Source organism: Ahaetulla prasina, chromosome 2, assembly GCF_028640845.1.
Source record: "Ahaetulla prasina isolate Xishuangbanna chromosome 2, ASM2864084v1, whole genome shotgun sequence".
Lineage (NCBI taxonomy): Eukaryota > Metazoa > Chordata > Lepidosauria > Squamata > Colubridae > Ahaetulla > Ahaetulla prasina.
The window spans coordinates 2,593,792-2,614,747 of NC_080540.1; the positions used below are offsets into that span (position 1 = coordinate 2,593,792).

General features: G+C 45.0%; 1 protein-coding gene and 1 pseudogene across 1 annotated transcript; one reads left to right on the forward strand and one right to left on the reverse strand.

Moving 5' to 3' along the window:
• The window catches only part of LOC131192838 (zinc finger protein 420-like), a 265,780-nt pseudogene that overhangs the window by 206,113 nt on the left and 38,711 nt on the right, over nt 1-20,956 (forward strand).
• On the reverse strand, nt 1,972-8,072 carry LOC131193563 (zinc finger protein 493-like). Its single transcript, XM_058173871.1, has 3 exons — nt 7,977-8,072; nt 6,590-6,734; nt 1,972-4,196 (listed from the first exon to the last, which is right to left on the reverse strand). Exons 1-3 carry the CDS (start codon nt 8,070-8,072, stop codon nt 1,972-1,974), a joined length of 2,466 nt encoding a protein of 821 aa, XP_058029854.1.

The window sequence follows — 20,956 nt, forward strand, 5'->3', positions numbered from 1 at the left end:
GACAAGGGATGGCTAATTCAGAAACTGAAACTAGAGCAGGCCCTTCTCTCTCTCAAAAATGTGAGAGGGAAGAACACTTACTAAGAAAATAACAATCAGACAAAGGTCCAAGAGATGAACAATATAATTTCTGTTTGCAGACCAACCAGGTTACCTTGCAAATTTACGACAGAACGAATAGAGGGCGTTAAAAGTGATAGAAAAGCTGTTAGGCTGTCTCTGAGCTGCTTAGGCTGCTCAGCTACGAATGCAGATAGATTTATGACACGCAGAATGGTTATCAGGGAGAAGGCAATGCATGCAAATTTTGTTATTGTTCAAGCAGTCAACAATTCCCTCTATGCTTTTTTTAGAATGAAGCCCTTCCTGAGCACCTTTTCAATATTCCCAATGTGTGTCTTCTGCTCAGAGAAAGTGTGTTCACTCTTGGATCAGTCTGTCCATTAAATGGTTAAATCAAATTGCCACCCTCAAAAATAGGTGATCGAAACATCATCCTGCTGCACTATGGAGATGCTGCTGTGACTCTCTCCAGGACACCAGTAGAACTTAAAAGCCTTGTAAGCCCTCATCCAGTATTGTAATTATAATAAACGATTTGGATTATGAGAAAACCACGGTTATGGCCTTTGCAGAAAGGCCGAAACTCTGCTCATGGTATCTTAATGGTCATAATATAGAGTAGGTAACTACGTTTAAGTACTTAGGGATGGTTATCCATGCCACTGGCTCAAGAAAAGCATATGGCAAATATCTTGCTGCCTCTGGCCAAAGATCAATGAACACCATCTTCAATTTTTTTCTGCACAAAGGGAGGATATTATGTTCCTGCTGCAATTAAGCTCTTTCTGGCCAAGTTGCTAGCACAGCTTCTTTACAGGATCCTCAGTTTAGTGTTTCACACCATTGGAAAGAGTTCAATCCAAATTTATTAGAGCAATTCTCCAGCTGCTGCGTTGTTTTTCAAATGCACTTCTGCACCTGGAGGCAGGATTGATAAAAGTCGAAGCAAAAATCTGTACAGCTTCTTTAAATCTTTGACTAAAGCTTAATTTCTTCCGGCAAGGTCTTGCTCCATTAATCCTTTCTATTAATCCTCCAAGACAAATTCTCCTCTTCATGGATCAAGGCTGTCAAGTTCAACCTTGCCAAACTAGGCTTTTTTCCAGCTTCAATACTTAAGTTGGACTACAACCAAGCAAGACAAATCTTGCAACAAAGAGTAGAAGACATCGTGAGGCAAGCAGACTTAGAGAAAGCTCCATTTTTTCTGGCTCCAGACTCTATGTTGTTACTCCTGCCAGTTATCTTAGCCAGTTGGAAACGGCGAACAACCTGAAAGTATTTGTGCTTGCACGGTGCCATGCACTTCCATTGGCCATCCTACATGGCAAGTATAAAAAGATACCATTGACTGAAAGACACTGCTCCTGTGGCTCAGGAGAGGTGGGGACTGTTGGACACATACTCCTGTGATGCTCTTTCTATATATTAAAAAAATTCTCCCAATAATTATCAGGCCGTTCTGACACTGCTTATCTCCAGTGGCTGCTTTAAGACAAACAGACTGTCATTACAGTGCAGCTAGTTTCTGCTGGGAATTCATTGGAAACACATGATTAATCCATCATAGCTCTTTTACACAACTAATTTAACAAATCCTTTTGCATTGCTACTCTTTTGCATTTTAGTATTTAAAACTATGACCCGCAGTTTCAGGACTGATATTATAGTATAGTTAGGGCATGTGTAACTGACAGATTGGATGCCAAATTGTGACTTTAATATCTGTTATTTACTATTTTATTCTTAAATTTTATACTGGATATTCCTTGAATATTTTTATTTGTTCTGGTCTCCGACTGCAATAAACTTGATTTGGAATGATTTGCTTAAGGACTATTGCAAAAAAAGTTATAAAATTGGGCTGGTCACATAAATGACCTACTTTGCAATCATGAACAGGCTAAATTATGGTGATAACTTGAAAGGTATCTTTAGTTGATCAATGTGAACCCTTTTATGGGAAGTAAAATCGCTGATTTTTCTGAAAATCTTCCCACAATCTATGCATTTATAGGGTTTCTCTCCTGTGTGTATCTTTCTGTGGGAGTTAAGGTTACAGTTTGTCCTGAAGCTCTTTCCACATTCTATGCATTGATAGGGTTTCTCTCCTGAATGGATCCTTTTATGGCAATTAAGGTTACATCCTGTGCTGAAACACCTCCCACACTCTAAGCATTTGTAGGGTTTTTCTCCCGTATGGATCCTTTTATGTGAAGTAAGTGAACTGCTCATACCGAAGCTTTTTCCACACACTATGCATTTATAGGGTTTCTCTCCTGTATGGACCCTTTGATGAGAAATAAGGGAGCTGTTCTTACCGAAACTCTTTCCACACTCAGCGCATTGATAAGGTTTCTCTCCTGTATGAACCTGTTTATGAGAAGTTAGGGAACTGTTCATGCTGAAGCTTTTTCCACAGTCCATGCATTTATAGGGTTTTTCCCCGGTATGCATCCTTTTATGGGATGTAAGTTGATTGCTCCACATGAAGTTCTTTCCACACACCATGCATGCATATTTTTTCTCTCCTGTATGGATCCTTTTATGACAAGTAAGGGAACTATTCATACTGAAGCTCTTTCCACATTCTACGCATTGATAGGGTTTCTCTCCCGTGTGGACCCTTTTATGGGAAGTCAGGTCATTGCTCGTGTTGAAGTTCTTCCCACATTCCAAGCATTGAAACAGTTTCTCTCCAGTATGGACCCTTTTATGAGAACTAAGGAAACTGTTCATGCTGAAGCTTTTTCCACAGTCCGGGCACTTATAGGGTTTCTCTGCTGTATGCATCCTCCTTTTATGTGAAGTAAGTTGTTTCCTTGATCTGAAACTCTTTTTACACATCATGCATGCATATTTTTTCTCCCTTGTGTGGATCGTGCTATGGGAACTAAGGTCACTGCTTGTGCTGAAGTTCTTCCCACACTCTATACATTGATAAGGTTTCTCTCCCGTGTGGACCCTTTTATGGGAAGTCAGGTCATTGCTCGTGTTGAAGTTCTTCCCACATTCCAAGCATTGAAACAGTTTCTCTCCAGTATGGACCCTTTTATGAGAACTAAGGAAACTGTTCATGCTGAAGCTTTTTCCACAGTCCGGGCACTTATAGGGTTTCTCTGCTGTATGCATCCTCCTATTATGTGAAGTAAGTTGTTTCCGTGATCTGAAACTCTTTTTACACATCATGCATGCATATTTTTTCTCCCTTGTGTGGATCGTGCTATGGGAACTAAGGTCACTGCTTGTGCTGAAGTTCTTCCCACACTCTATACATTGATAAGGTTTCTCTCCGGTGTGGATCCTTTTATGAGAAATAAGGGAACTCTTCATACTGAAGCTTTTCCCACAATCTTCACATTCATATGGTTTCTCCCCTGAGTGGACCCTATTATGGGAAGTAAGAGAACCACTGTACCTGAAGCTCTTTCCGCACAGACTGCATTTATAGGGTTTCTCTCCTGTGTGGACCCTTTTATGGGAAGTAAGGGAACTGCTTTGGCTGAAGCTCTTTCCACACACTAAGCACTGATAGGGTTTCTCTCCCGTATGGATTCTTTTATGATAACTAAGGGAATTGCTTATTGTGAAGCACTTTCCACAGTCTATACATTTATAGGGTTTTTCTCCTGTATGGATCCTTTTATGAAAAATAAGGGAACTGTTCATATGGAAGCTTTTCCCACATTCTATGCATTTATGAGGCTTTTCCCCCGAGTGGATCCTTTTATGGGAAGTTAAATTACTACTCGACCTAAAGCTCTTTCCACAGTTCATACATTTAAAGGGCTTCTCTGGGGCATGGATCATTCTCTGGGGCAAAATATTGTTAGTGATGAAGCTTTTTTTAATTGTGCTATTATTACTAAAATTGAGTTTTGCTTTGAATCTTTTCCCAGTTCCACGACAATTTCCTTTGCTGCTTTCTTTGTAATCACATTGGGTCAGGAAGTGGTGACCCATTTCTGCGTCTTTGAGAATGGATTTTTCTCTCCAGTTGTAAGATTGGCTTTTGTCATCTCTCTTCCTTCCCCACTTATTTGTGCATGTCTCGTCTGATATTTCAATTTTGATCATTTGTGATGACACTATACCGTTCTCTTGGCAATGGTCATTCTTCTGGTGATCAATTCCTTGAGAAGGAAGAAAAAAAAATCAGAAACTTGACGGCATATAGTTACAATCCCTGTGCCAGTCCCTAGCCTGCATCTATTCATGGGCAGGGAAAGGAACAGGGAAAATGACAGCATGAATGTTAGTTACAAGTGATTTATGACCCCCAAAAGTAATTTATGACCTAAATATCAGATTCAATTAAAGTCATGCATTGAGGAATACCTGTACTAATATTATAATAATAATAATAATAATAATAATAATAATTATTATTATTATTATTATTATTATTATTATTATTATTATTATTATTATTATTATTTTATTTAATTTGTATACCACCCTTCTCCTAAAGGACTCAGGGTGGTTTACAGACAAGTAAAAACAACAATCAATGACATAATACAAATAAAACCATAACTAAAAAACGTATTCAAATTTGGCCCAATTTAAAATACATTTAAAAAACCATAAAACCCAATTAAATATTAAAAACCCAATAATAAAATTTAAAAATTCTATGCCAGTCCTGCGCGGAAAAATAGATAGGTCTTCAGCTTGCGGCGAAAGGTCCGAAGATCAGGGAGTTGTCGGAGTCCAGGGGGGAGTTCGTTCCATAGGGTAGGAGCCCCCACAGAGAAGGCCCTTCCCCTGGGGGCCACCAGCTGACATTGCTTGGCTGATGGCACCCTAAGGAGTCCCTCTCTGTGAGAGCGCACGGGTTGGTGGGAGGAAAACGGTGGCAGTAGGCGGTCCCGTAAGTAACCCGGTCCTAAGCCATGGAGCGCTTTAAAGGTGGTAACCAACACCTTGAAGTGCACCTGGAAGACCACAGGTAGCCAGTGCAGCTTGCGCAGGATCGGTGTTATATGGGAGCCACGAGTAGCTCCCTCTATCACCCGTGCAGCCGCATTCTGGACCAACTGGAGCCTCCGGGTGCTCTTCAAGGGGAGCCCCATGTAGAGAGCATTGCAGTAGTTCAGGTGAGGTAACAAGAGCATGAGTGACTGTGCGTAAGGCATCCCGGTCAAGAAAGGGGCACAACTGACGAATATAAAAGTTATGTGGCTGCTGATCTTGTGTTATTCTGAGCAGTTAGTAACAGTTTAAAACAACAACATAACAGAAAATAGGATCAATCAAATAAAATTCCCTGCAGTCCAGGTCCTGACATCATGATGTGTCATTTGAGTGACACATACTGCACCTTAGCTGCATGTGATACGATAACATATCACTGCACTATCATGGTGGGGGAAAATACACTGCTGATTAGAATATAGAACCTATAGTCATAGGGCTGGAGGGACCTCGGAGGTCTTCTAATTCAACTCCCTGCTCAAGGTAGAAGAAGAGGGCTTATACCATTCCAGTCAAATGGTTGTCCAGTCTATTTTTGAAAACCTCCAGTGACATACACCCAAAAGTCCAGGAGGCAAGCTATTCCATTGATTGTTCTAACTGATTAGGACAAGTAAAATAAGCAAAAACATCCCCTTCCTGATTATCTCCCCAGCACCTCTGCAGTATTGACATAGAGCCCAAGGAACATCCCAAGACTGCATATCAACCCTTTCTAGACTGACTGGACATCAGATGGATCCCTTTCTTCTAATTGAAACTGTGGTACTTAGAAGACCGTGGCGGTGGACTGGAATTAATGTAAGACAGAAAGAGAAATTATTTTAACAATATTTGCATAGATTTCCTAATATGTAAATATCCCATCTAATAATTTTCCTCTAAAGCAGGGATGTCAAACTCAATTTCATTGACGGCCGCATCAGGGTTGTGTTTGACCTTGGGGGGGCTGGGGTGGGTGTGGCCAAGGTGGATGTTACTCGTGTCAACAAAAACAGGCTCCCAAGCTCCGTTTTTGGCTGCAACAGCCCCCTGCAACCCTCTGCCAGCAAAAATGGAGCTGTTTTCATTGGCAGAGGCACTGTGGGCCGATCCTTTGCTGTTTCCAGGACAGCCCCGCAGGCCAGATCAAAGCACCCTGCAGGCTGGATTTGGCCCCTGGGCCTTGAGTTTGACACCCCTGCTCTAGAGGAACTCAAAGGTGCTTTTTCAAGAGTCAACTGGACATTCTGTTTTTTCTTTGAAGACATTTTGCTTCTCATTCAAGAAGCTTCTCTGACAGGAGGGTAGCACAAAACTTTGCACTACTCAGGTGACCCTGAGGACACAAATAAACCTCCATGTGGCCTCAAGGACTCTCTAAAAGAATGCAAATGACCAGCTGTCTGCAAGGAGTATAAATCCTTCCCCACCATCCAGTCAGAGCTGAAGACGTTTCTTGGATGAGAAGCGAAACGTCTTCCAAAAAAACCCCACCAAAGTTCTGTTGCCTCTTGAAAAAGCACCTTTTGGACACCCATGATCTGGATGATTGAATATTTCCATAGACCTCCAGAGGAACCCTTACCTAAAGAGGCCACCATCCTAGACGTTTCCAACATGACTTCTTGATACAAGGCTTTTTGGCTAGGATCTAGCAGCAACCACTCTTCACTGGTGAAATTAACAGCCACCTCCTCAAAGGCCACAGGAACCTGAACAAGGAAGAATCCCTGTGAGCAGACTCGATAGAATTTACAAGATCTCCTTTGATCTGCAAACCCTAAAAAGCACAGAGTTATAATTCTTAATTTACATTTCCTCAGTTGAACTCAACATGATACGGGATAAAATCATCCTGATCCCTCAAGGAGTGGTTACACATACCGTTTCCCCCAAAATAAGACATCCCCTGATAATAAGCCCAATCGGGCTTTTGAGCGCATGGCAATAAGGATTCAGGATTCAAAAAAATATAAGATGGGGTCCTATTTTCAGGGAAACACAGTAACATTCTCTCCATCTAAGTGGTGTAGGACAGCAGACCTTATCTGAAGATTATTAAAGTTGTTAGTTGTGGATTGATTGTATTCCTGTCTCCTGAAATATTTCATGTTATTAGTTATGGTAAATTGAATTTAACCAGATGGCAAGTCCAGATGCCCTCAGGAAAGTAGGTTCATTACTAGTTAGTCACAGGAAGAGGGACCATTAACCCCTTTATCACTTTCCCAGACAAAACAGCTAAAAACAGCTAAAAACTACTTCTGCAATGGATCCTAAAGCCAGCATGGATGTAGTTCTTAAAAGCCAAAGTGGAGCAAGGAATGTTTTCAGACTTCACTTTTTTGTGAAGTCCATAAAGCCCAGAACAGTAAACTCTGAACTCTTTGAAAACAAGAAATAACTCTCAATAATCTTTTATTCCACTGCATTTCTGCAAATTGCAGCCTCCTTATTGACCTTCTGAAAATAGTCAAATGTGGAGCTGTTAGAGAGGAGATTGTCATTTTGCCTGTTAGTTTTATTATGTTTTATAGCATGAATTGCCAAGTGGCATTTCAGTCCAGTGGTATATAGCCACTATTCAATACATCTACAAAATGGTCTTGAGAGGTAGACCATGTGTAACTGATCATTATAATTCTATTTTCCCTGTCCTGTGTCGCTCATGAACAGCAGCATGATATCTGGAGACCCCAAATGAAAATGGAGGTCTCAACTGTTCCCCCATATTAGCTTTTGATCTTTTCCTTCCTACCTGAACTGAAGGTCCAGCTGTTCTTTCAGCTCCACCAGTACAAGGAGATGATCGGATATATAATAGTGACTCCATTGTATTCCCTGGGAAGGACAGAAACAGGATGGAAGAAGGGATTAACTCCATCTTTTCTAGTTTGTAGGGATGATTTAAGATTTTCTGTTCTGCAAAGGAAACCTCCATCTGCCAGTCCTACCCTCTGCCTCCAGTAGCCTTTCAAGGCTCCATCTTGAGAGCCAAGAATGAAGGAAAACACCACATCTGCAGCAAGGGCAAAACAGGAGGCTCCCATGTTATCCCATGATATCTCAGGATGGAGGAGCTGAAAATGCAACTTAGGGCAATTCCCAGAAGAGTCCATCTTCAACTAACAGGGAATCATGAAAAGGTAGTGAATGGACTGAAGGAACTACTTTCATGGGACTTAAGCCTTCAGCTATAAAGAGGGAGACTTAAGTTTTTCTTCTGGGATCATTTTCTATTAAGTCCAACAACTAGATATAAGATACAGAAAATTAAGAAAAACTAGAATCTCTCTGAAAAATCTCCAATCATATAGAAGAATCTTTCTCTACCTAGTGATCTTCCTCCATGGAGAGTCCTCTAAAAAATGGCTCCTGAGGGGGATTTGTGGATTCACCCTTTCCTCTGAAGAATTAGTACCCACTTCCCGAAAGGACTTCAGAACCTAAAATATAGGCAAAGAAAAGGAGTTAATACCACAGGGCATCAGAGGAACTGGATTTTCACAGTATTCCTACAATATTGCAAGAGATCTGTCTTCATCAGTGACGATTAAGAGGATTAAGAGGATTAAGAGGATTAAGGATTAAGGCTTAGGACCGGGATACCTTCGAGACCGCCTTCTGCCACCGATTGCCTCCCAACGATCTGTGCGCTCCCACAGAGTGGCCCTCCTCAGGGTGCCGTCGACCAAACAATGCAGGTTGGCGACCCCCAGGGGGAGGGCCTTCTCTGTGGCGGCACCAGCCCTGTGGAATGAGCTTCCTCCTGGATTACGACAACTCCCTGACCTCCGGACCTTCAGACGTGAACTGAAGACTCTATTATTTCAGCGCGCGGGACTAGCCTAAGAACAAAAATGTTTTAAACAAATTTTAATGGGGGTTTTATTGGTTCTTATTGTTTTAGTGATCAGGCCTTGATAATATTTAATTTTAATCTGGGTTTTAAAAGTCTATTTATTATATTGTTTTATATTGTTTTAATATGCCTGTGAGTCCTATGGGAGATGGTGCAGTATATAAGTTTAATAAATAAATAAATAAATAAATAAATAAATAAATAAATAAATAAATAAATAAGAACTCTTCCAAATACATCCTCTGGAAAAACATTGGAACAATTTCTCTAATGAAGTTCTCTAAACATCTCATATTATTAATCCCCAAAACTCTCCGAAGGAAACATTTAAGAATTCCAGCACATTAAAATTTCTCTATATTTCCTAAGAGGAGTGTCTCTCATAGAATAGAATAGAATAGAATTTTTTATTGGCCAAGTGTGACAAGGAATTTGTCTTGGTGCATATGCTCTCAGTGTACATAAAAGAAAAGATACGTTCATCAAGGTACAACATTTACAACACAATTGATGGTCAATATATCAATATAAATCATAAGGATTGCCAGCAACAAAGTTACTGGTGTCCTCCCTGCTCCTCCTCTGCTTGGGTCAGCAGGAAGCCTTCAGCTAGGGCCACTGCCTGGCAACTGGTCTCCGCTTGGCACTCCCGCATTTAGCACTGCATCTCCCTTGGCAGGAGATCCCTAAACTGCTCCAAGATCACCCGGTCCAATATCTGAGCCTTGGTGTGCTTCTAGGCTGCAACCACTCCCAGCAAAGGTGATGAAGGTGGCTGCAAAGCTCTCGTGGCCCCTCAGCCTCCTGAAGGGGGCTGTTCCTGAAGCGCCAATGTTGAATCTCAGAACTGTGAGCTTCCTTCTCTGGGATCTTCTGCCTGGATCCTGCCCAAACCTCTCCACAGCTCCCAGGCTGAGCAGCAGTGGGTGCTCTTCCCACTGCCTTCCCGGCTGGGTGGGTTGCATCCATTTCCAGTCTTCTCTGACAGGGATCCAGAAGGGCCCTGTGTATTTCCTGTATCTCCTTTTTCAGTCCTAGGATCTGAATTAGTTGTGTAAAGAGGCAAGGGGAAAATTTTCAAAACATTCAGCTCCCATGCTGCCTCCAGCACTTACAACTGAGGTGGGGGTGGGTGGGAAAGAAACTTCAGGGCACAATGGCAGCGGGGGGGGGGGGGGAATTAAGAGATGTTTCAATGGCAGTGCAAGGACTGTTCCTTTCTCATCTCAACCTCTCCCCCCTTTGGAGACCAATCCTCATTTGGAAGGGTCTTCTGTAGAGAAGAATCTTGGGGGATTTACAAGCTAACCAGAAAGGGCTTTTCAGGCCCAGAATTGAACTGTTCCACACTCCTCCAGAAAAACAAAAACAAACTCAGCTTGAAATGACACCATTTGCAGTTTAATGGAGGTGTGCCAGGCAAGAAACCCCTTTTCTGTATATTTTTTTAATGCTGGAAAGCAAACCTGGTTTATGCAGAATGGGAGCACTTATTTCCTGTGGCTTTCCCCCTCACAGCTATTTATCTCCCTTCCCCCAATGCTGCATTTCTTGCATGCACAGCCAGGAGCAGTTATGGAGCGGGGACAGTCCCCTCTCGCTCCCACCCTCAAGTTAATCCTTTTGGGGAATCTGGGGTATCTCCCTCTCTCTATCAGTTCTGGGGCTCTTGAGGAGCAGCCACAGTTCCCCTCCTGCAATAACAGCTGGGAAGGCTCTGCCTGCAGGTGGTAACAGAGGGGACTGTTCTGGGTCGCAGTACACCTCCTGCCGGTTCTGTAGATTCCAGAGTCCTGCCCAGACAGGCAAACAGAATGGAACATGCGCAGTGGTGGTCAGCAATTTATTTATTTATATTTATTTATTTATTTTTTCAAATTTATATACCGCCCAATTCAATTCAGCGTTGAGCAGTGTAGTGTACCCTCTGGTGGCGCCTGCAGGTAGTGCCTGGGCCTATGAAAACAAGGTAATGGGTCGTCCTAGACCAGGGGTGTCCAAACTACGGCCCGCGGGTCAGTTTTTATTGGCCCGCAGCAAATTTTGAAAGTATAACTGAATATGGCCCTTTTCGGCCGCCTCCCGGTGCTTGCCCGGTGGTTTGCTGCGAGGCTCGCGGCTCCTCCCCATGGGTGGGGAATAATGAAGGGAGGGGGCGGAGGAGGCGGCGAGCGGGAAAGAGGCTGCTGGCCGTGCCCGACCCAGCAGTTCTACCCTCGCCTTCCTCGGGCCGCCTGGCAAGGCTCCTCGCGCCTCCACCCCTTGGGCAGGGAATAACGAAGGGAGGGGGCGGAGGAGGCGGCGGCGAGCGAGAAAGAGGCTGCTGGCTGTGCCCGACCCCAGCAGTTCTACCCTCGCCTTCCTCGGGCCGCCTGGCGAGGCTCCTCGCGCCTCCACCCCTTGGGCAGGGAATAACGAAGGGAGGGGGCGGAGGGGGCGGCGGCGAGCGGGAAAGAGGCTGCTGGCCGTGCCCGACCCCAGCAGTTCTACCCTCGCCTTCCTCGGGCCGCCTGGTGAGGCTCCTCGCGCCTCCACCCCTTGGGCAGGGAATAACGAAGGGAGGGGGTGGAGGAGGCGGCGGCAAGCGAGAAAGAGGCTGCTGGCTGTGCCCGACCCCAGCAGTTCTACCCTCGCCTTCCTCGGGCCGCCTGGCGAGGCTCCTCGCGCCTCCACCCCTTGGGCAGGGAATAACGAAGGGAGTTTCAAGTTCATACCAAATACAAAACAAAGTTAAGATTGGTGTCCAAACTTGGTCTCTTTAAGACTTGTGGATTTCAATTCCCAGAGTTCCTCAGCCAGCTTTGCTGGCTGAGGACTCTGGGAGTTGAAGTCCACAAGTCTTAAGGGACCAAGTTTGACACCCTGGCCAAGATGAATGAATATGAAACATTTTCCCCTTAAATGAAGATGATATCCACATATTGTTGCTTTTAGTAGACTGACTGTATCCATCTGTATTGTAATGTCCCAGGTTTTCAGGCCTCTGATATAGTCCTAAATATTTACCACGAGTCACCAGAAATGGCAGCACAAGAAACGCAAGATAGCAAGTGAGTGTAGAAGATTTCAAACACGGTGGGAAAATGAATATTTCTTTAAAGAAATCAACGGAAAGTGTGTCTGTTTGATTTGCAATGAAGATGTTGCCGTGATGAAAGAGTATAATGTCCGTCGGCACTATGAGACCAAGCATCAGAGCTACGATCGTACACAGGTGCCAAACGAGCACAGAAATTCAAGCAAATGGCAGCTAGCCTGCAAGCTCAACAACAGTTTTTATTTCGTGCTAACAAAATACAGGAAAACGCCACAGCAGCAAGCTATGAAGTCGCAAAACTTATTGCCCAGCATGGCAAACCGTTCTCAGACGGTGATTTCATAAAGCAGTGCCTCATCAAAGTCACAGAAGTAATGTGCCCGGAAAAAGTGCAGGATTTCAACAACGTGACCTTATCCAGAAATACAGTGGTGCGGAGAATCGAGGACTTGTCAGCTAACCTGAAACTTCAGCTGAGAGAGAAAGCTTGTGCTTTTGATTTTTACTCGATAGCATGCGATGAGAGCACAGACGCCACAGACACCGCACAGCTTTTAATTTTTTTGCGGGGAGTCGATGATAATTTGTGCTGTACGGAGGAGCTGCTTGATATGATGAGCCTAAAAGGCACAACGACGGGTGGAAATATTTTTGACGCTGTGTCAGAGGCAGTTGAAAAGATGGGGCTTAAATGGGACAAGCTCTGTGGAGTAACAACGGATGGAGCTCCGGCCATGACGGGTGAGTGCAAAGGAATGGCATCCATGGTGTGCGTCAAGGTAAAAGAGAGCGGAGGTGAGGCTGTTAGGATGCACTGTATAATCCACCAAGAAGCACTGTGTGCCAAGACTGTGCAGCTGGGCGATGTGATGAACACTGTTGTAAAAACTGTCAACATAATTCGAGCTAGAGGACTGTACCACAGGGAATTTCAAGCTTTCTTATCTGACGTGGATGCTGAATACGGGGATGTACTCTACCACTCTGATGTGCGCTGGCTCAGCCGGCTCTGTGCTGCAGCGGTTTTATTCGCTGAGATCAGAAATCGACAATTTTTGAAAGAGAAGGACCGACCTCTTCATGAACTGAGTGACCCTCTGTGGCTGGCAGACCTGGCATCTTTAGTTGATCTTACTCATCATCTGAATACACTGAACAAGAACCTACAAGGCAAAGAACAGCTGGTGTCACACCTGTATGCGCACATGAAAGCCTTCTGTGTAAAGCTCCGCCTGTTTGAGACACAACTACGAAGCTTTAATGCTGCACACTTCCCTCGCTGTCTGAAATCAAGTCTGCTTTTCCAAAGGCAGACCTTTCTGCTAAAAAGGAGAAATATGTTTCTGTAATTACATCTCTTGTGACAGAATTCAACCAGCGTTTTCAAGATTTTTCTGTCATTGAAAAACAAATCAAGCTGTTCTCGACCCCCTTCCTGGTGGATGCAGAAGAAGTGGAGGAGAGTCTGCAGTTAGAACTGATTGAAATGCAATGTGATGATTCTCTGAAGAGTCAACATCAGCTTCTCTCCTCCTGACTTCTATCAGAGTTTGGATCATGCCAAGTTTCCTCTGATGAGACGCCACGCAAAAAGAATGATGAGCCTGTTCGGCTCAACATACATATGTGAACAAACATTTTCTCTGTTAAATCAGAACAAAAGCAGACTGAGATCCAGAATGACTGATAGCCATCTCTGTGAAGTCCTTCGTGTCTCAACCACCAAACTTTCGTATACTTAAGCCTAAACTGTGCATAGGGACTACCCAGACGGCTGAAAAAAGTGATTTCTGACAGGTTCTCACACTTTTGACCAGTCCTCACACTTATGACCGGTCATCATTTATGCCTGTTGCAGCATTTTGTGCATAAGGACTACTCGGAGGGCTGAAAAAGTTATTTTTGACCTGTCCTCACACTTTTGACTGGTCCTCACACCTACAACTATCTTTACATTTTGCACCCTATCTTGTAACCATGGTGAAGAGAAGCAGTTGTGAAATGAGTGATATGGTTGTTAAAAATGCTGCAATGGGCATAAATGTGAGGATGGTCATAAGTGTGAGGACTGGTCAAAAATTACTTTTTTTAGCCCTCTGAGTAGTTTCTATGCCCATAGCCACATCCACTCAGTCACATGACCACCAAGCCACGCCCACCAGTCACATGACCACCAAGCCACACCCCAAAATAAGCCACGCCCACAGAACTGGTATAAAAAAATTAGCGCCCCACCACCACCACCCCCGTTCAATGGTGTGGCCCGGGCCTTTGCTTATTTTTCTGTATTTGGCCCTCACCAAAAAAACTTTGGACACCCCTGTCCTAGACTCTATCCAAGCCAACATGTGCTGAGGGATAAGATCTGCTGGGGTGCTTTCCAAATGACCCTTCTGCCTCTGAAGAACTCCATGAAACACAAAAAGTATATAGAGGTCAAGTCTTGTAAGGCAGTCTTTGGGTTTCAGATCCTCAGTTGCCTAGCAAAGCTTGCACATTTATAGTTTAAAGCTGGATTTGATTGTGGTTATCACCCAGTGGCCTACATGTACCCAAACTGGCTGGGACTGGACTTACTATTAGCAGAGAACACTGTCAGTGACACAGGTATAAGTAAGCTTGAAAATCTAGTTTACCACTTCACTGCCACATTGCAAAATGGCCTGAGATGCTCTAAATATTTGTTTCTCAACCTTGGCCACATTCAGATATGAGGACCAACTCCGAGAAAATTTTGCAAAGCCAGTGGCAGCTGAGGCATGTGTAGCAAACAGCCATGGCAGAAGTTGTGCACAAGCCTTGGGTAATGGGGCAATTGACAGCCCAACACTCAAGAATTGCCATGTAGTGCTTACTTCAGGCGTTTTTCCTCCTGCGGTCGAGAGGCCCATGTGGCCTATCCAAGGCAGCTCCTTGTGGCCTTCTTCCCCGAAGCTGCCTCAGAGCTGGTTCTTGCAGGGAGTTGGAAGGCTTTTTATTTATTTTTTTTGCAGAAAAGTCCATGGATCTGGAAAAAACAGCCCCACACCATAAATTTGATTCATCCTGTACATTTAATTAGGTTACATTCATTAAATATATATTTAATTTGAGGAGCCAGAGTGTTAGTTATTCTTGATGGCTTCTCTTGCCGAAGGGAGGAACTTGCCTACCATCTTGATGAACTAGCGCTTAAGATTTCTTTTGGCAGCTTTGGAGAGCATTGCCCAGTGGCAGGGCTGCCCAGGCTGTAGTCTTGGAAGGAAAATGACTGGAGCTTGTGGAGAATGAGGTTTTTCATTATTAAAAGTTCTGAAGCAGAGCAAGCACAGTCAGCCATCTCCATTTCAAGCTTTCCTTGGTCTCTTTTTAAGTTCAGCAGGGAGAGAGTGGCTTCTATTTCCACACATCTGCCTCAAATGGTCTCCCTTCTAAAAGGGTGTCACTTTGGCTCAATAGTCATTCCTTCTAGGCATTTTTCTCTCCCTGCATCACCTTTAAAGGAGGCAGTCAATTCAGGACCCCCTCACTGAAGCTGAAACATCCTGCAAAAAAAAAGATGGAGGCATTTTTAGCACAGGTAATCCTCAACTTACAAGTTTGTTTAGTGACCGAAGTTACAACAGCACTGAAAAAAGTGACTTACGACCATTTCTCACACTTACAAGCATTGTAGCATCTCCATGGTCACACGATCAAAATTCCAATGCTTGGCAACTAAGTCATATTTATGACAGTTGCAGTGTCCTGGTCCATCTTTGCTTCTGACAAGCAAAGCCAATGGGAAAACCAGACTCACTTAACAACCGTCTGCCTAACTTAACAGCTGCACGACTTAAGCACTGTGGCAAGAAAGGTTGTAAAATAGGGCCAAATTTATTTAACAAATGTTTCCCTTAGTAACAGAAATTTGGGACTCAATTGTGGTCGTAAATTGAAGGCTACCTGTAATAACAAAGGAACTGCCTCAGGTCAGGGAACTGGGGATTGTCTCGCTTAATCTTCTCATCATTCCCATCACCCATCTCCTTCCACTTATGACTGTAACTTTGCTGCTTTTTATCATTACAATTTATACTGATATTGCTTCCTGATTGCTTATTTTTACCCTATGACTATCATGAACTGTTGTATCATTAAGTGTTAAATTTGTACCCTATGACTACCATTAAGAATAGAATAGAATTTTTTATTGTCCAAGTGTGATTGGACACACAAGGAATTTGTCTTGGTGCATATGCTCTCAGTGTACATAAAAGAAAAGATACCTTCATCAAGGTACAACATTTACAACACAATTGATGATCAATATATCAATATATAAGTGTTGTAAATGTTGTACCTTGATGAAGGTATCTTTTCTTTTATGTACACTGAGAGCCTATGCACCAGAGACAAATTCCTTGTGTGTCCAATCACACTTGGCCAATAAAAAAAAATTCTATTCTATTCTATTCTTTGGGTGGGTGCAGCCTCTCCTCTCCCAGGAGGAAATTATGAGTGTGAGTCTGTTGTTTGTGTGTGTCAGTCTGTCAGTCAGTCAATGTTTTTGTTGGAGTTTGGCATGTTTCCCTAACGACAAATGACGCGACGCTCCTAATTGGCTGGTTCGCGGACGCGGGAGTTTTCCTGGTCTCCCATTGGCTGAGCCGTTCTGACAGCCGATCTAAAAGGGCTGTCAGCTGTTTTTCGGCTCCGCTTTTTGTCCCAGGGTTGCCTTGTTAGTTGCGGTTATAAATAAAGCGTATTGTTAGAAGCCTGGTCGCCTCAGTCATTAACCCCTTCTATCAAGGTCAGAACAGTTTTGCTTTGGGCAGGTGCAGCGTCTCCTCTCCCAGGAGGAAATTATGAGTGCGAGTGTGTGTTTTGTTTGTGTGTGTGTGCAGTCAGTCTGTCTTTCTTTCCTCAGGGCAAGGAGAGAAATTCGCGCCCAGCAGACGAGCGGCTGAGGCGGCCCAGACACCCGTTTCCCACCAAAAAAACCCCAACCCCTGACAGACGATGCTCTTCAGCCATTGGCTCCCCAGCTCACGTGATCCGAAGGATTCTCCTCCCTTCGCTCCCCTCCCCGCGGGTTTCCTCTCCTTTTCCTTCCCTCAGTCCCGCCCCTTTCCAAACGCCAGGTTCCCACAGCCGAGGCAAAAAGGGCAGCCTCGCTCGCTCGGAGGGCGACTGAGCATGCGCGCCACCGGGGTGGAGGGCGTCGAATAATCTCCGGACCCTCTAGAACACCGCTCGCTGGCTGTAACCCCTTCATCTCCGCAGGCGGCAAAAAAAATAAAATAAAAACGCCGGACGTTCAAGGGGCTCAGTCAGGGTCAGTCTTCCCACTTCTGAAGGCGGGAGAGTCCCGGGGACCCTTTGCATGCACTTGCCGGCCAGGGGGACAATGAAGACGACCCCCCCCTCTCCCCGCCCCAAAATAACAGTCTGGGCCAGGAGGGAAAATGGCCTCCCGGCCTCCCAATGAGGTGACCCACCCCCACCGCCAAACAACCTGGCTTTTATGCGGCGTCTACCCCTTTTCCCCACTGAAGAATGAAGCGCCCCTTCGCTTCGCGTCATTAAGGACTGTCCGCATACCCCGCCAGGGGGCGCTCTCGCTGCCGGCTCCCTGAGCGCCACTGCGCATGCTCCGCCTCAGCCGCCGCCTGAGAGAGAAGTGCCGCCTGTGGGGTTCAGCCTGGGAATCTTTTGGCTGTGGGAGGGGCGGGGTTCTCTCTCACCCACCCACCCCGATTCCTGCTCCTGGCTGTGCATGCAAGCGATGCAACCCTGGTGGGAGGGGAAAGGTTAGGGAGGGTTCACATTGTGCGTTAACCAGGTTTGCTTCCCAGCTAGTCTAGCAATATATATATATATTTATATTTATGTAGGTCTTTGGTTATTCGGGTTTTCTCCCACGTAAAATTGGAAGTGTCTTGGCGACGTTTCGACGAAGTCTCATTCGTCATCTTCAGGGTTCAGCTTCGTGCTTCTAGGAGCAATGTGTGATCGCAGCTGTTTCTTCCTTTTTAACTGCTAGTGGGGGTTTTAACTGATTGGGTGGGGGCTTGGTTGTGCTCAGATTAGTCTGAGTTGCAGGGGGATTGGAGCTGGTGAGTTGCATTGCTGTTGTTTGGCTTTGTGTTTGTGGTCGTGCTACAATGTAGCACGACCACAAACACAAAGCCAAACAACAGCAATGTAGCACGACCACAAACACGAAGCCAAACAACAGCAATGCAACTCACCAGCTCAATCCCCTGCAACTCAGACTAATCTGAGCACAACCAAGCCCCCATCCAAACAGGACACACCCCCAGCCAATCAGAGCACAAAAAAACTCCATCCAATCAGAGCACAGCCAAGCTCCCACCCAATCAGTTCAAACCCCCACTAACAGTTAAAAAGGAAGAAACAGCTGCGATCACACATTGCTCCCAGAAGCACGAAGCTGAAGCCTGAAGATGACGAATGAGACTTCGTCGAAACGTCGCCAAGACACTTCCAATTTTCTGCGGGAGAAAGCCCGAATAACCAAAGACAGACATATATATATATATACCTGCAAACCGTCCCATTTCAAGGGTTTTTTTTGGGGTGGGGGGAGATAGATTGGAAAGACACCCAAGAGTTTTTCTGCTGTCAGAGGAGTTGAGCTGCGCCTCTGCAGAAGTCCCTCCCCAAAAGGAAGGCTGGTCTTTGATGGTCTTTCCATAGAGCCTGATTTTGACTCAAAAATCACTGTTTTTGAATGAAAACATACAGTGTTTCATTACCCTGAGGACATGGATAAACCTCCAAGTGCTTCAACAACTCTCTAAAAGGATGTAAGTGATCAGCTGTCTGCAAGGAATATAAATTCTTCCATTCCCCGCTATCCTGTCGGAACTGAAGAAGCTTGGATGGGGAGCAAAACGTCTTCAAAAGAAAAAAAACAAGAAAGTCTAGTTGTCCTCTGGAAAAAAGCACCTTTGGGACAACTGGGACCTGGATGATGGAGAATCTCTACACACTTTCACTGTGGTTCATTACTTTTCTGTCTCACATGTAAAAAAGCTGGATGCCACTTGAGAGCTGACTCCTCTGTAAGAGAAGACGGGAAATGGATGAAAACCAACCAGCCTGGGAGGGAGTGGGAAAAGGCACCGCTGTTGCTCAACCTGGGAGCTTTGGGGAAGTCTGGGCAGAACCCAGGAAGATCCTGGAGGAGGAGGAAGAAGCCCTCAGTTCTGAGATTCAGCACTGGCGCTTCAGGAACAGCCCTTTTCAGGAGGCCGAGGGGCTGCGAGAGCTTTGCAGCCGCCTTCACCATCTTTGCTGTGGGTGGTTGCTGGTCGAGAAGCACACCAAGGCTCAGATATTGGACCGGGTGATCTTGGAACAGTTTCTGACTGTCCTGCCCAGGGAGATGCAGTGCTGGGTGCGGGAGTGCCGAGCGGAGACCACTTGCCAGGCGGTGGCCCTGGCCGAAGGCTTCTTGCTGAGTCAGGCAGAGGAGGAGCAACAGGGAGGGTACCAGGTGAGAGACATGGGAAATATGGAGTGATCTTAATGTAATTGAAATCTTAAATGTCTCCTAAGAATTTTGGGTACTGATAATACAATAAGATGGTTAGAGAACCTTATCGGCAACATTGTTCCTGCATTCTTCCAAACAACATATTTGGAGCAATTTTTCCATCGTCCTCTTCCATTCCAAATTATGAACATAAAAGGTCTAGCAACGCTGTGGGCCGAAATTGAAATTCCAGTTCTTTGTCTCTTAACTTCTTTGCTTATACTTCAGGTTCTGAAGTCCTTCCTGGAAGCGGGCACTAATTGTGCAGAGGGAAATCTGGGCACAAGTCCCTCTCAAGAGCCATGTTGCAGAGTGATCTCCAAGCAGGAAGGTCAATCTCAGGATACCTCACTGGGTAAGGGAAGGCCACTCTACATAGTTGGAGGTTTTCTAAAGAAATTCCAATTTTTTTTAATTCTCCTTATCCTCATATCTAGTCATTGGACTTATTAGAAGAGGACTCAGAAAGAAAGAAACTTGAAGGTTGTCAGGGGAAAAATCCAGATCATTAGCAAAGCTGCACTTGTAAAATTGAAAAGACAGCATACCACAAAAGTCTCAATTTAGGATTTAGAGCTTTATTGAATTTTAGAACATAGCAAACATAAGGTACTTACATCACATTGCAATGAGGGTCAATTGGACAAGCAGTCAAAGGGGGACGGTTTGAGGCCAATTGGCCCCCACCCACATTACTGTCGTGGCCACGAAGCCTCTGCAGCTTTGTAAATTCTTGTCAGAGTTCTCAGGGCAGGCAGGAATCCAAGGTGTGACTTCAGCAACCAGATGAGACTTTGCCTGACTCAAGGAATGCCACAAAGCAGATCCTTTATATAGGCCATGGGGTGTGGTTCCATGACTCAGCACTTATCCAGGTCTGCCCCTCCCTTCCTTTTGCTGACGTCGCCTCTCCATTCTCCGGAAGTGGGGATCTGTCCACTTTTCGTCTTCCTGCTCAGCTGCTGGCAATTCTAGCTCGTGGCTGGCTTCATGCTCACATGCTATAGGAGGGAGGTTTGTTTGCTCAGTCTGTCCGGGCATGGTGCCAGGGCTGGGGGCTGGAGGCATGCCAGGCCATTCTTCTTCACTATCAGTCTCTGGCTGAGATAGCAGGAGATGGGAGGGGCCCGGCTGCGGAGAGGACGGGCGAGGTACAACAATTACATTATATACCTTAAAACTGCAAACACATGATTTTTCAGACCTTGCTATGCCGTCATAGCAACCGGGGCAGTTTTCCCATTCGGTCAACCTCAGCATTGCAACATTGCTCTTTTAGCAGGTATAGCTAGCACATAGTTCCCTATTTCCCATAGCTCCAGTTCCTCTTACCTGACAGAACAGGGGTGTCAAACTTGATTTCATTAAGGGCTGCATCAGAGTTGTGTCTGACCTTGTGGGGCTGGGATGGGCATGGCCAGGGTGGGTATGGCCAGTTCAATGTCACTCACGTTGGCGCCTGCGCTCTGCCAGTGAAAACGGGCTCCTGAGCTCTGTTTTCTGCCGCAACAGC